The 12,838-nt window shown below is 42.0% G+C and overlaps 1 protein-coding gene across 1 annotated transcript in view; it reads left to right on the top strand.

Annotated features, from left to right (window-relative positions):
• The window catches only part of CUNH17orf75 (chromosome unknown C17orf75 homolog), a 16,388-nt gene extending 4,158 nt beyond the window's left edge, over positions 1 to 12,230 (top strand). The window contains 8 exon segments of the mRNA XM_006154369.3: positions 1,022 to 1,147; positions 2,685 to 2,828; positions 3,650 to 3,707; positions 7,058 to 7,177; positions 8,483 to 8,547; positions 8,699 to 8,835; positions 11,211 to 11,314; positions 11,843 to 12,230. Of these exon segments, the coding sequence (XP_006154431.1) occupies positions 1,022 to 1,147; positions 2,685 to 2,828; positions 3,650 to 3,707; positions 7,058 to 7,177; positions 8,483 to 8,547; positions 8,699 to 8,835; positions 11,211 to 11,314; positions 11,843 to 12,058 (970 nt within the window). The 3' untranslated portion in view covers positions 12,059 to 12,230.
• Positions 12,231 to 12,838: the final 608 nt, after the last annotated feature.

The raw sequence follows: 12,838 nt of genomic DNA, 5'->3' as shown, positions 1-12,838 counted from the left end.
TGGAGAGGTTTTTGCTATAGGGTGCGTGCGCTAGCCAGACAGACAGAGAGAGACAGAGAGACAGAAAGTGAGAAATCACCCCCCGGGGGGATGGTCATGCTGCAATCCCTTCTCCTCCATTCTCCTCTCGGGATCTTGGGCACGCACACACACACGCCCAGCATGAGTTTTAAGCCACTGGGTCCGGGACGCGAACCGCGGTCAACTACGTGGGAGTCCAGCGACATAGCCATTACGCTAACTGCTGGTTCCCGCCTGGGTACATAATTTTTAACGGTCAAGTTTGGTAATAGACAACCTTCACTCTCTGCATATTCCAGTTATAGTCCCTATTTATATTCTAGTGTAAATCAAAATGTCATTTTGGCTTTTACCTCAATAGACTCACTGAGGTGGTGTATTTGTAAGTGGGTAGTTGGTAGGAGGAGGATTGAGGAGAGAGGGGGAGGCAGGAGATAATGATACTGGAGAGCAGAAGGGTGAGCGAACCAGGAATGATAGTTGCTCAGCAGTTAGGGCCCACCCGCGGCAAGTGTTCATTAATTTAAAATAAGATTAGACACTGTGGATGTCGGCTTTATTCAGCTGCATAGGTGCAGGTGCAGAGTAGGTGGAGAGCTGGACTAACTGGGGCTAAAGTTTTGCTAAGGGACGTACAGTAAGGTGAAAACAAAGGAGCTGAATGAGAACTATACATTTTTTGTCAGTAAAGTTGAATGAAAGAAAAAAAGTCATGTGAGTGGTGTGATTGTTAGGACTGACCGCAGGATTTATGCTGAGGAGGGACATGGAAGATGAGAAACTTGAGAGGATGTGAAAAGTCAGTGGATCGGAGGGTTCCAAGGAATCACAGTACTGGAGAGAATGAGCTAGAAAGATAGGAATATTTTAAAATATTTGATGAGGCAGGTCATAAGCCTCACCAACAAGTCAGATAGACGGCTTTCTCAGGTCCACCCGTAAGTCAGACGGGTGAACGCACTGGTCTCTGGTGAGGAACGTGTGTCTTTCATTTGTCAAGCCTCTCCTTGGCGGATACGAATCTACCATCTGAAGTGGAGCCAGAGCTGCGCAGTTTCATTGCTAAGCGTCTTTCGAAGGGAGCAGTCTTTGAAGGCCTGGGTCATGTTGCATCTGTGGAGCTGAAGTAAGTGTAAAATGTGCTGTGTCCTGGGTTTTTATTTCTGAGCTAAATATGAGAATGATGAGAAACTCCCGAAGACCAGCTCCTACTGGACCTGCAGAGTCCATCTTTGCCCTCGGCAGCCTGAGCGCTGGGCCTCACTCAGAAACATTTGTGGAGCAAAATTAATTAACGGCAGAGACTCTGTCACCTAAGTGAACTTTATTTAATTTCTACTTGGAAGAAAAGCGGTAATTACCAAAACTAAAATTGTGTACAGTTTGTAAAGTGCCTTCACACACTTTGATGGGATTCTCCTTACAAAAGAGAAATAGGCCAGCCAAGATGGCTTGGCAGTGGCTCAAGGCTCTGATGCTGAGGTCATGTGGGAAGGTCCCAGGTTCTCCCTGTACCCGCCAGGTGTACACACTATTTTTTTTTTTTTTAATTTGTTGTAGGGCATATGTGCTCGCTGGAGAGAAGAGGAGAGAGAGAATGAGTGAGAAAGCAGCCCCGGGGGGCATAACCACACTGCAATTCCTCCTCCATTCTTCTCTCAGGATTTTGGGCATGCACGCACCTATGCCTAGCACGTTTTTCAAGGTGCCAGGTCTGGGACTTGAACAGCACAGTTGGCCGTATGGGAGCCAGCCATCTTTACCACTACACCACCGGCTGGTCTGTGGCTATTTGAAAATATAATTATTGGCCCAATGAGAGTGGTGCAGGGTTAGTGTAACACTTTGTGATGCTAAAAGCCACCCAGAAGGGGGAGGTTGTTCTTGGTTGACGTGTATGCACCAAGGGTGAGTGGGTTCTTACCTGGCTGACTGAGGCTAGGGGTAGATGGTGGCCTGGGGACCTGGTTGGTGGTGCCTTTTCTCTCTCTCTTTCTCTCTCTCATGGATTAGATAGATGATAGATAAGCTTTGAGGGAAAAAAAAAAGAGGACAAGAGATTTAGAGCAGATAGACTTACTTCCATTTTCAGATGAGGAAATAAACTCTGAGAAGTTAAGTGGGATGTCACAAGGTCACGAGGCCAGTCACATCAGTGGAATTCAGGCTTAGCCATAGGCATCCTAAGTCCAGTTCCAGCTGTCTGTTACACTTCTTGGTTATAGTTCACCTCAGACCACAAAGTTGGCATTGAGGGCCCCTTGGGGGTATAAAGACGTGGCCCATGATAAGGTCCCAGGATTAACATGGCACATCTGCTTCAGGCGCCAGTGACTCATGAAGGTGGGGAGGGGAAACATGGGTATATTAGGGTAAACGTGGGCGTACTATAAACGTGTGAAATTTGTGAGTCAGAATTCAGAGAAACTCACGTCTATTGGTGGATGGCTTTAACTATGCTTCCCAGGATATGTATTGATTTTCCTCTGCTGCTCTGAGTAAAACAACTGGGAAGTCTGGAAGCTCTGATTAGTGGACATCTAATCGTGTTGCCAGTCAGTGACCCAGGATCCAAGCCATCCACAAAATGGGAGGCACAAGTTATTAAAATAATAATATTATTATTATTAAAAAATAATAGTATTTTTTTCTTTCTTTCCTAGAATTCCAGGTTACCGAGTTGGTTGTTACTACTGCCTTTTCCAACAAGAAAAACTCTTTCCTGAGACAGCAACAGTAGACTCTGAACAGAACCCTTCAGAGTATGTGGTCTGTTTTTTAGGAGGTTCTGAAAAAGGACTTGAGCTATATCCTTTCTTTGATCTTTGAGGATATCAGGAAGGAAAACATGGGAATGCAAGTGGAAGAGTTTTGTATGTGTGTGTGTTTAGGTTTTTGCTATAGGGTGCATGTGTTCACTGGAGAGGGACAGTGAGGGAAAGTGAGAAATTACTCAGCCCCAGGGGGATGGCCATGCCACAATCCCTTCTCCTCTGTTCTCTTCCTGGGATTTTGGGCACGCATGCACATGTACCCAGGGTGATTTTCTTTCTTTTTTCTTTTTTTGGAGCGGTTTTTGCTATAGAGTGTGTGTGCTCTCCAGAAAGACAGAGAAAGACAGAGGGACAGAAAGTGAGAAAGCACCCCCCAGGGGTATGGCCACACCACAATCCCTTCTCCTCCATTCTCCTCTCAGGATCTTGGGCATGCACTCACATGTGCCCAGAGTGAGTTTAAGTGCCTGGCGTGAGTTTAAGCCACTGGGTCCGGGACTCAAACCACGGTCAACTATGTGGGAGTCCAACAACATAGCCATTATGCCAACTGCTGGTCCCCAGGGTGATTTTCAGACCACCAAGTCCAGGACTCAAACCGCAGTCTGCCACATGGGAGTCCAGCACCTTAACTACCTCATCACCTGCTGACCCTGTGGAAGAGTATTTCTACCAATCACCCAAAAGCTTTTTTACCCCTTATGTATTTACTTGAATTTCATACCTTCATATAGACATTCTGCCTTGTATTGTTTTGATTTACATTTCACACTGTTTGAGAGATTTTATATTTCCTGTTCAGAGATGAAATACTGTCTTGATTATATTCCTTTATTGCTTCCTTAAGAATATACTTTCAGGCTTGAATTAGACAAGTACATCCAAGGGCTGAAAGATAACATGAACTGCGAGGTAAGATGAATGATTCAATAGGTTATTTTTTCATCTTTTAAAAAATATTTATTTTAAAAATGTGTTTATTTAATTCCATTTGTTATTTTAAAAATATTTTATTTAACCTTACTTTATTTTTATTATTTATTTTTAATCTGACTGGAGAGGGACAGAGAGAGAGAGAAAGACAGAAAGCGAGAAAGCAAGCTCCAGGTCTGGGACTTCAACCGCGGTTGACCACATGGGAGTCCAGCGCCCTTAACCCCTGCATCACCTGCTGGCCCCCCGTTTGTTATTATTTTTTTTTCATTTGACCAGAGAGAGTGAGAAAGGGGAAGGAAGAAAACAAACTGCCACATCTGGGACTTGAATTACAGTTGGCCATGTAGGAATCCAGAGCCTTTAACCACCATGTCACCTGCCAGCCCTTTTATTTATTTATTAAATTCCATTGGTTATTATTATGTTTTTAAAGTTGACCAGAGAGAGAAAGGAAAGGCAAGAAAGCAAGCCGCCAGGTTCAGGACTCCAACTGTGGTTGGCCATGTGGGAATCCAGCACCTCAACCACCATGCCACCTGCTGGCCCTATAGGTTTTTTTTTTTTTTTTTTTAAATATTTATTTAATTTTATTTATTCATTCATTTATTTTTTAATTTGACCAGAGAGAGACAGAGGGTGAGAGTGAGAGAAGTGAGAAAGCAAGCCACCAGATTCAGGACTTGAACTCTGGTCAGCCATGTGGGAATGTCCAGCACCTTAACCACCACGCCACCTGCTGGTTCCCTGGCCCTATAGTTTTTAAAGACTGGAATGATAAATACACTGTGACTTTTATACTTATCAAGTCATTTAGATAGGTAGATACCTAAATTCTAAAAACTTGCTATCTTTGTAGGCGAACAGATGTTTTTTTGTTTTTGGTTTGTTTGTTTTTTGTTTGTTTTAACATTTGTGTGGCAGGGTGTATGTGCTTGCTAGAGAGAGACAGAGAAAGAGGAAAAGTGAGCAATCATCCCTCACGGGGTCAGCCACACTGCAGTTCCTTCTCCATTCTCCTCTCAGGATTTTGGGCACACCTGTACATGTACCTAGCGGGTTTTCCAGGCTACCAGGTCTCAGGCTTGAACACAGAGTCAGCCATGTGGGATCCAGTGCCCTAAGCACTATGCTATCTGCTGGCCCTAGAAAGGTGATTCTTTTTTTAGAGAGAGATTTTTGTTACAGGGCGCATGCATTCCCCAGAGAGACAGAGAAAGACAAAAGAGACAGAAAGTGGGGAATTATCCACCCCAGGGGGGAAATGACCATGCTGCAATCCCTTCTCCATTAGAAAGGTAAGTTTATTTCCTTTTTTTTTTTTTTTTTTAAGACAGATTTTTTGCTATAGGGTACGTGTGTGCTTGCCAGAGAAACAGATAGAAAGTGAGAAATCACGCTCTGGAGGATTAAGCCACTGGGCCTGGGACTTGAACCATAGTCAACTACACGCGAGTCCAACAACGTAATCATTATGCCATCTGCTGGACCCATAAAAGTGGTTTTTTTTTTTTTTTTTTTTTTAAGAATTATTTTATTTAACATTATTTATTTATTTATGTTAATTTGTCCAGAGAGAGAGAGAGAGATGGAAAGTGAGAAAGCAAGCCGCCACGTCCAGGACTCGAACTGCTGTCAACTATGTGGGAATCCAGCGCCCTTAGCAAACACGCCATCTGCCAGTCCCCAGAAAGGTGACTTTTAAGGGAAGCAGGGAATGTAGGCCTATAACTGGGTCAGTGGATTGGAGAATTCCACAGAACTATAGTACTGAATATCGAAATAGTGCCAAAAGCCTCAGAAGGCTGCTTCTGATGGTTTGTATCTGTGAAACATGCAATCAGTTAAATTCAGTGGCATGATAAACTGGTATCTTGATTTCTAGGTACATAAGATTTATGTTCTGGTCAGAGCTAAAGGTCTAGGCAGCCTCAGGCACCAAAGATATGCTCTATGATAGTTTGGTTATTGGGGCCGGCAGGTGGCGTGGTGGTTAAGGGCACAGAACTCCCACATGGTCAACCACAGTTCGAGCCTCAGACCTGGCACTTTGCTTTCTTTTTTGCTTTCCCTCCCTCTCTCTCTCTCTCTCTCTCTCTCTCACTCTGTCCCTCTCTGGTCAAATTAAAATAAATAAATAAATAAAGTTTAATAAAATAATTCCTTAAAAAAAAATAAAATATTTTAGGTGTCTCTGAGTGCAACATCAAAGATTTTTTAGAAACACTCCATTTTCATTTCGTGATCTTTCATAAATCAGATATATCCATATTGATGTGTTTACCCAAACCTTGTAAAAGCTGTGCTTCTGACCCGCATTGTTAAAGTCGTGACTAATGCATTTGTTTCCCTATACTTCCACCTACTTAGGGGATACTCCAGCAACAGAGGAGAGGGTGGTGCAGGAGTGAGTCAGGGTGGATCTGGGGAGCTGCAGCCCAGGTGGGAGCTCTTCCCAGAGTGCCGCATTGCCTGGGAAGCCAGGTGTGCTCCTGGCAGCATGTCCAACGGTGCTGTGGGTCGGAGTGCTTTGATGAGTTACTTATATCCTTCCTGGCTCACGTTTTCAGTATGAATGAACTGTCTGTCTACATTCCTTCAGCCATTAAGTAGGCAGTGAATAAGTTTGTGCTGGGGACCAGCAGGTGGTGTGCTGGTTAAGGGTGCAGGTCTCCCACATGGCCGACCATGGTTCAAGTCCCAGACCTGGTGGCTTGTTCACTTTCTCTCTCTCTCTCTCCCCTCCCCCTCTAGTCAAATTAAAATAAATACATAAAGATAAATAAAATAAATTAAAAAATAAGTTTGTGTTATGCATGTTTCAGACACATCTCTAGAGGGACCAGCAGGTGGTATCTCTAGGGGGACCAGCAGGTTTTGTGGTGGGTGAGGTGCTGGATTCCTACATGGCTGAGCATGGTTTGAGTCCCAGATACAGCAGCTTGAAAATCACAACAAATAAACAGATAAATAAATAAATAAAGAGAGAGAGAATCTCTAACGAGTGCACAATATAGTGGGGGAGAGAGAGGTGTAAATGCTCAGTCCTCCCAGTGAAGAAATAGCATGGAACATTGCTAATATAGTCTTTTCATTTGATGGAATGCGTTTCTTAGTGAGCTTTTAAGACATTCAGTACAGACTTAATTCCCACTCAAGCCCAGGGAAACTATATGACAATTTCTTTCTTTGTGTTAGTGGTGCTAGCTTAAAAAAAAAAAAAAGAGTTGTCTGTCTGGGTTCTTTTCACTATTGAGAATATGGGGAAGAAAATGTTAGGTTCACTAAGGTGAAGACTCATATCAATCTCATATTCTCTCTTGATCTAGGAAAGGGGCCTAGAGAACCACGTAAAATCCTATCTGAGCAGCTGGTTTGAGGATGTCATATGTCCAATCCAAAGGGTCGTTCTTCTTTTTCAGGAGAAGCTTACCTTTCTGCTACATGCGGTAAGTATTGCCCCAAAAAGAGCATTTTGTTTTTCCTCTTCTTTTAAAGTTTCCTTTCTTCCATGAGCAAAAGAGAGAGAGAGAGAGTATCTACAGCAGCGTCCTCATGCCACAATGCACCCTCAGCTCAGCCAGTCCCAGCTCGTGGGCAGACACTCACCTGCTGTGTTCAGAGCGGTCTCTGGACATAACCCCAAACCTGCCCACGAGGGTCAGCCTCACAGAGTGTTGAGTTACTGCTGTGCCACCATCTGGCTGCCAGTAAGAGCATTTCTTAATCAAGAATGACTTTGGCAGAGTTGGGGTATTTAGAGACATACTCATTTTCTCCAAACATTACTCCTCACTTCACCCTCATGCCACCAGATGTTCATTCAAACTGTGCTTGCCATCAAGATAGCCCATCCTTCATTTACTCAGATCTAGAAAGGTACGTCACTAAGCTAGAATTACAGAGGCTGGCTGAGTCTTCCCAATAGGGTAAAACATTTTTATTTTAAAAATTATTTACTTCATTTGTTGTTATTATTGTTGTTATTATTTTAAGTTTTGCTGTAGGGCATGTGTGTTCACCAGAGAGAGAGAGAGAAAGAGAAGGAAAGTGAAAGAGCACACCACGAGGTCTAGGATCCAAACTATAGTCAGCCATGTGGGATCTAGCACCTTAACCACCATACCACTTGCTGGCCCCAAAACATATTTTTTAAAGAATGATTTATTTGTTTAATTCCATTTGTTATTATTATTTTTTAATTTGACCAGAGACAGAGAAAGGTAAAGGGAGAAAGCAAGCCACCAGGTCCAGGATTCAAACCGCAGTTGGCCATGTGGGAGTCCAGCACCTTTGACCACCACACCACCTGCTGGCTCCCCTAAAACTTTTTTTTTTTAAGAATTATTTTATTTAACTTTATTTATTTATTTATTTTTAAAATTTGACCAGAGAGGGACAGAGTAAGAGAGAAAGTGAGAAAGCAAGCCATCAGGTCCAAGACTTGAACCACGGTTGGCCATGTGGGAGTCCAGCACTCTTAACCACCACACCATCTGTCGGTCCCACCCCCAAAATGTTTTTAAATAATACTTTTGAAGAGTTCTGAGAGAGCTATAATTTCCAAAATAATGTGGAAAGAAAAACAGTAATCCACAGTGTTTCTAACTGTAAAAATGTTAGTGAGCAGAGGCAGAACAAGGCTCTGAGAGCTCGTGGGCAGTGCCTGACGTGATGCGTACCGGGGAAGATGACCTCTAGTCTCAAGTAGCTGCTCGCTAAGGAAACCTGAAATACATGTCTTTCTCTCGCAGGCCCTGAGTTATACTCCTGTTGAGGTAAAAGAGTCAGATGAAAAAACAAAGAGAGACATTAACAGGTAAAGAACATGGTTTTTGTGAAGACAACCTTTTCTACAGTAGACCTGATTTTGACATTTTTAATCCCTCTCCCTGCAAGTGCAGAATGAATTTGTTTTCCCCTGCTCTCTTGGAATTTTGTTTGTACAAAAGGACGTATGTGTGTGGCAGGTTTCTGAGTGTGGCCAGTCTTCAAGGACTTATTCATGAAGGTACCATGACATCTTTGTGCATGGCCATGACGGAGGAGCCCCATAAGTCTGTGGTCATTGATTGCAGCGGCTCCCAGCCTCAGTTCTACAACGCAGGTGAGCTGTAACCACCGAAGCAGCCTTCCTGGATCTCTTGTGAGTCGCCATCTTTGCACTGAGGACAAATGGCACAAACTTATCTTTCCTGCCTTTTGCAGTTTTACATGTTTACCTGGAATTTCCTGAAAACTAGTAACTAAAATCACAGAAATCATGTCATGCCTAGAAATGCTACTTCTAGGTATATAAAGAAACATGGTTGTGTACACAAAGAGACAAATACAACAATGTTCCTAAAGGCATTATTTGAAATAGCCAAGAATTGGGGACAAGCAGTTAGCGTAATGGCTATGTCGCTGGACTCCCACGTAGTTGACCGCGGTTTGCGTCCCGGACCCAGTGGCTTAAAACTCATACCGGGCGTGTGTGCGTGCATGCCCAAAATCCCAAGAGGAGAATGGAGAAGGGATTGCGGCGTGGCCATCCCCCCGGGGAGTGATTTCTCACTTTCTGTCTCTCTGTCTCTCTCTGTCTTTCTGGTGAATGCACGTGCCCTCTTTCTGGTGAACACACGCGTTCTCTAAAAAAAAAAGAAATAGCCACGAATTGTAAGCAGAGGCCTGCAGGTGGTGTGGTGGTTGAGGCGCTGGGCTCCCATATGACTGAGGGGGCTCAAGTCCCAGACCTGGGAGCTTGCTTTCTCTCTCACTTTGTCTCTCACACAAACATGCCCTATAGCATATTAAGAAATAATAATAAATGAAATTACATAATTATTTTAAAATAATAAATAATTCTTTAAGAAAAAATTGGAAGCAGCTTAAATGTTTATCAAGAAGAAGATTGGTAAGTGTTATTTTTGTACTATGGAATATTATAAAGCGGTGAGAATGAATGACCTAGAGCTATATATATGGGTCAGTGTTATTTTCAAACATATTATTTTTATTTATTTATTTTTTTAGAGAGATTTTTACTATAGGTGTATGCACTTGCAAGAGAGACAGAAAGTAAGAAATCACCCCTCAGGGAGGATGGCCACACCACAATCCCTTCTTCATTCTCTTGGGATTTTGGGCATGCACGCATATGCACCCAGCATGAGTTTTAAGCCTCCAGGTCCAGGACTTGAACTGTAGTCAGCTATGTGGGAATCCAGCAACATAACCATTACACCATTTGCTGGTCCCACTCTCAAGCATATATATTATTTAGTAGAAATACTTAAAGAAAAATACATAAAAGTTTTACCATATGCAAAATAATACATATAGGGCTTAGAGATATAGAGGTATGTGGCAAAAGTTTAAAGAAATTATGAGAATCGGGGCTGGCAGATGGTGTAGTGGTTGAGGTATTGGACTCCCATATGGCCAACGACAGTTGGAGTCCTGGATCTGGTGGCTTACTTTCTCACTTTTTCTCTTTCTCTGTTTCTCTCTGTTCAAATAAAATAATAATGATGATGAATAAATTAATTTTTAAAAAAGAAAAAAATTGTGAGAATGACAATCCTTTCTGATAGGAAAGGTGGGAATGCAATTGGGTTACTGCACACAGAGCCATGTCTTAGCCGTGCAGTAAACATACTCTTTTTGTTTAAAATAATTATTTATTTAGTTTTATTTATTATTTAAAAATTTACTGGGACCAGCAGTTAGCGTAATGGCTATGTTGCTGGACTCCCATGTAGTAGACTGCAGTTCAAGTCCCAGACCCGGTGGCTTAAACTCACAGCTGGCGTGTGTGTGTGTGTGCCCAAGATCCCAAGAGGAGAAGGGAGGAGAGGGGATTGTGGCGTGGCCATCCCCCCCGGGGGGTGATTTCTCACTTTCTGTCTCTCTGTCTCTCTCTGTCTTTCTGGGGAGCACACATGCCCTATAGCAAAAACCTCTCTAAAAAAATTTTTTTTTCTATAGGGCATGTACACTCAGGGGGAGACAGAGAGAGCGAGAAAGAAATAAAGTAAGAAAGCAAGTTGCCAGATCCAGGACTCAAACTGCAGTTGGTGGTGGAAGTCCAGTGCCTTTTACCACCATGGCTCCTACTGACCCCAACATACTGTTTTGTCTTGTGTTCTTAGTTTTTGCTGTAGGGTGTATGTGCTTGCCAGAGAGAGACAGAAAGAGAGAGAGGAAAAGTAAGAATTCATCCCCTAAGGTGATGGTCATGCCCCACGTCTCTTCTCCATTCTCCTCTTGGAATTTTGGGCATGTGCCTAGTATGATTTTCAAGCTGCCGGGTCTCTGGGACTTGGACTGTGAAGTTGGCCATGTGGGATCCAGTGCCTTAACCTCCACACCACCTGCTGGCTCGAACACAGTGTTTTTTAGACTATTGTAGAAGTCTTAAACAATTCATTATAAATGTTTTATAAAGAAATGTCTTGGGTTTTATTTTTATTTGTTTAGTTTCTCTAAAATATTTTGTAGGTAGCAACCGGTTTTGTGAGGATTGGATGCAGGCTTTTTTGCATGGTGCTGAAGGAGGTAACCCTTTTCTTTTCCGACAAGTTCTGGAGAACTTTAAACTGAAGGTAATTAATAAGCTGTTTCGAGTGCCACATGCAATTTTTGTCTTAATTTTTATTGGTACTAGTGACAAAGTAACAAATGTGCTTCATAGCTATGATGTCTCTTAAATAGGACATTCTCAAGACTGGAATCATTAGATCTTCATTTTCATTTTCAGTAGCTTTTGCATACATATAATTTCACTTCCAATATACTGGGTTGAATGCTCACTTATCTTTAAGGGACATCAATCTTTTTTTGTGACATATTTTAGTTACAAAGCACAGAAAAAGTAGTTTAGTGCCTAAGGACTCAAAATTCTCATGGGGAACTGTTGTCACTTTATTTAAGAGATTTTTAAAGTATTTTTATTTTATATGAGAGATTTCATTCGACCAAGGGCAAAATATATTAGCAATAAAAATGACAGAAATATGTAAAATAAAAATATTTCAGCAACATATGCTGAGTTCCCAGTTGGAGAGGAGATATTTTTCAAGCTTCATAATGATCTCACTAAACACATATTTAACTGGGTAATCTTTTTCTAGGCCATACAAGACACAAACAATTTGAAGAGATTTATCCGACAGGCAGAAATGAATCATTATGCTCTGTTTAAGTGTTACATGTTCCTAAAGAACTGTGGCAGTGGAGATATTCTTTTGAAGATCGTTAAAGTGGAACATGAAGAAATGCCTGAAGCCAAGAATGTGGTAACCGTCCTTGAAGAATTCATGAAAGAAGCTTGTGCCCAAAGTTGTTGATCATAGGTTTTGAGATAATTGCATCGTGAAGTTGTATATTCAAACCTCGGTGTTTGAAATTGCAGTTATTATCATTGTTCACAGAATTGCTGTTTAAGGTTATTTGAAATTTATTCCAGGTTCTTTTTTCTGTTTGTACTTTTAAAATTTAAATTAATGAAACATTAAAAATCTGAGGAACTTTTTTTTTTTTTTTTTTTTGGCTATAGGGTGCATGCGCTTGCCGGAGAAAGACAGAAACAGAAAAAGAGAGGGAGAAAGTGAGAAATCATCCCCCAGGAGGATGACCATGCCACATGCCACAATCCCTTCTCCTCCATTCCCCGTTGGGATTGTGGGCTCGTGGGCATGCTCACACATATGCGCAGTGTGATGTTCAAGCTGCCAGGGCTGGGACTTAAACCACATAGCCAGCCGTGTGGGATCCAGCTGCTCACCCCCACTGGCCCCTGAGTAACATTTTTATTGAGTCCTAGATAGATATGTTAGAGTTCTGGAACTTTTGTATATTGCTGGTCTCATCAAATTCAGGGTTTAGGAAGCTGTTGCTTAAAAAACTTCAAGGTTGAGGTTTTGACTTCTCACAGGAGTTTGCTGCAGTATGCAGCATCATTTCTTCCCAGAAAAACCATACTATTTCTTTCTCAATGGAATGTATCAATAGCTTCTTTTTAAAAAAAAAAAGAAAAAAAGAATTTTTATTTAACTTTATTTATTTTATTCATTTTAAATTTTGACCAGAGAAAAACAGAGTGAGGCTGGGAGAGTGAGAAAGCAAGC

The sequence above is a fragment of the Tupaia chinensis genome, unplaced genomic scaffold (assembly GCF_000334495.1).
Source record: "Tupaia chinensis unplaced genomic scaffold, TupChi_1.0 Scaffold000407_1, whole genome shotgun sequence".
In the NCBI taxonomy this organism is placed as follows: domain Eukaryota; kingdom Metazoa; phylum Chordata; class Mammalia; order Scandentia; family Tupaiidae; genus Tupaia; species Tupaia belangeri.
This window is presented reverse-complemented; position numbering and strand designations above follow the sequence as displayed.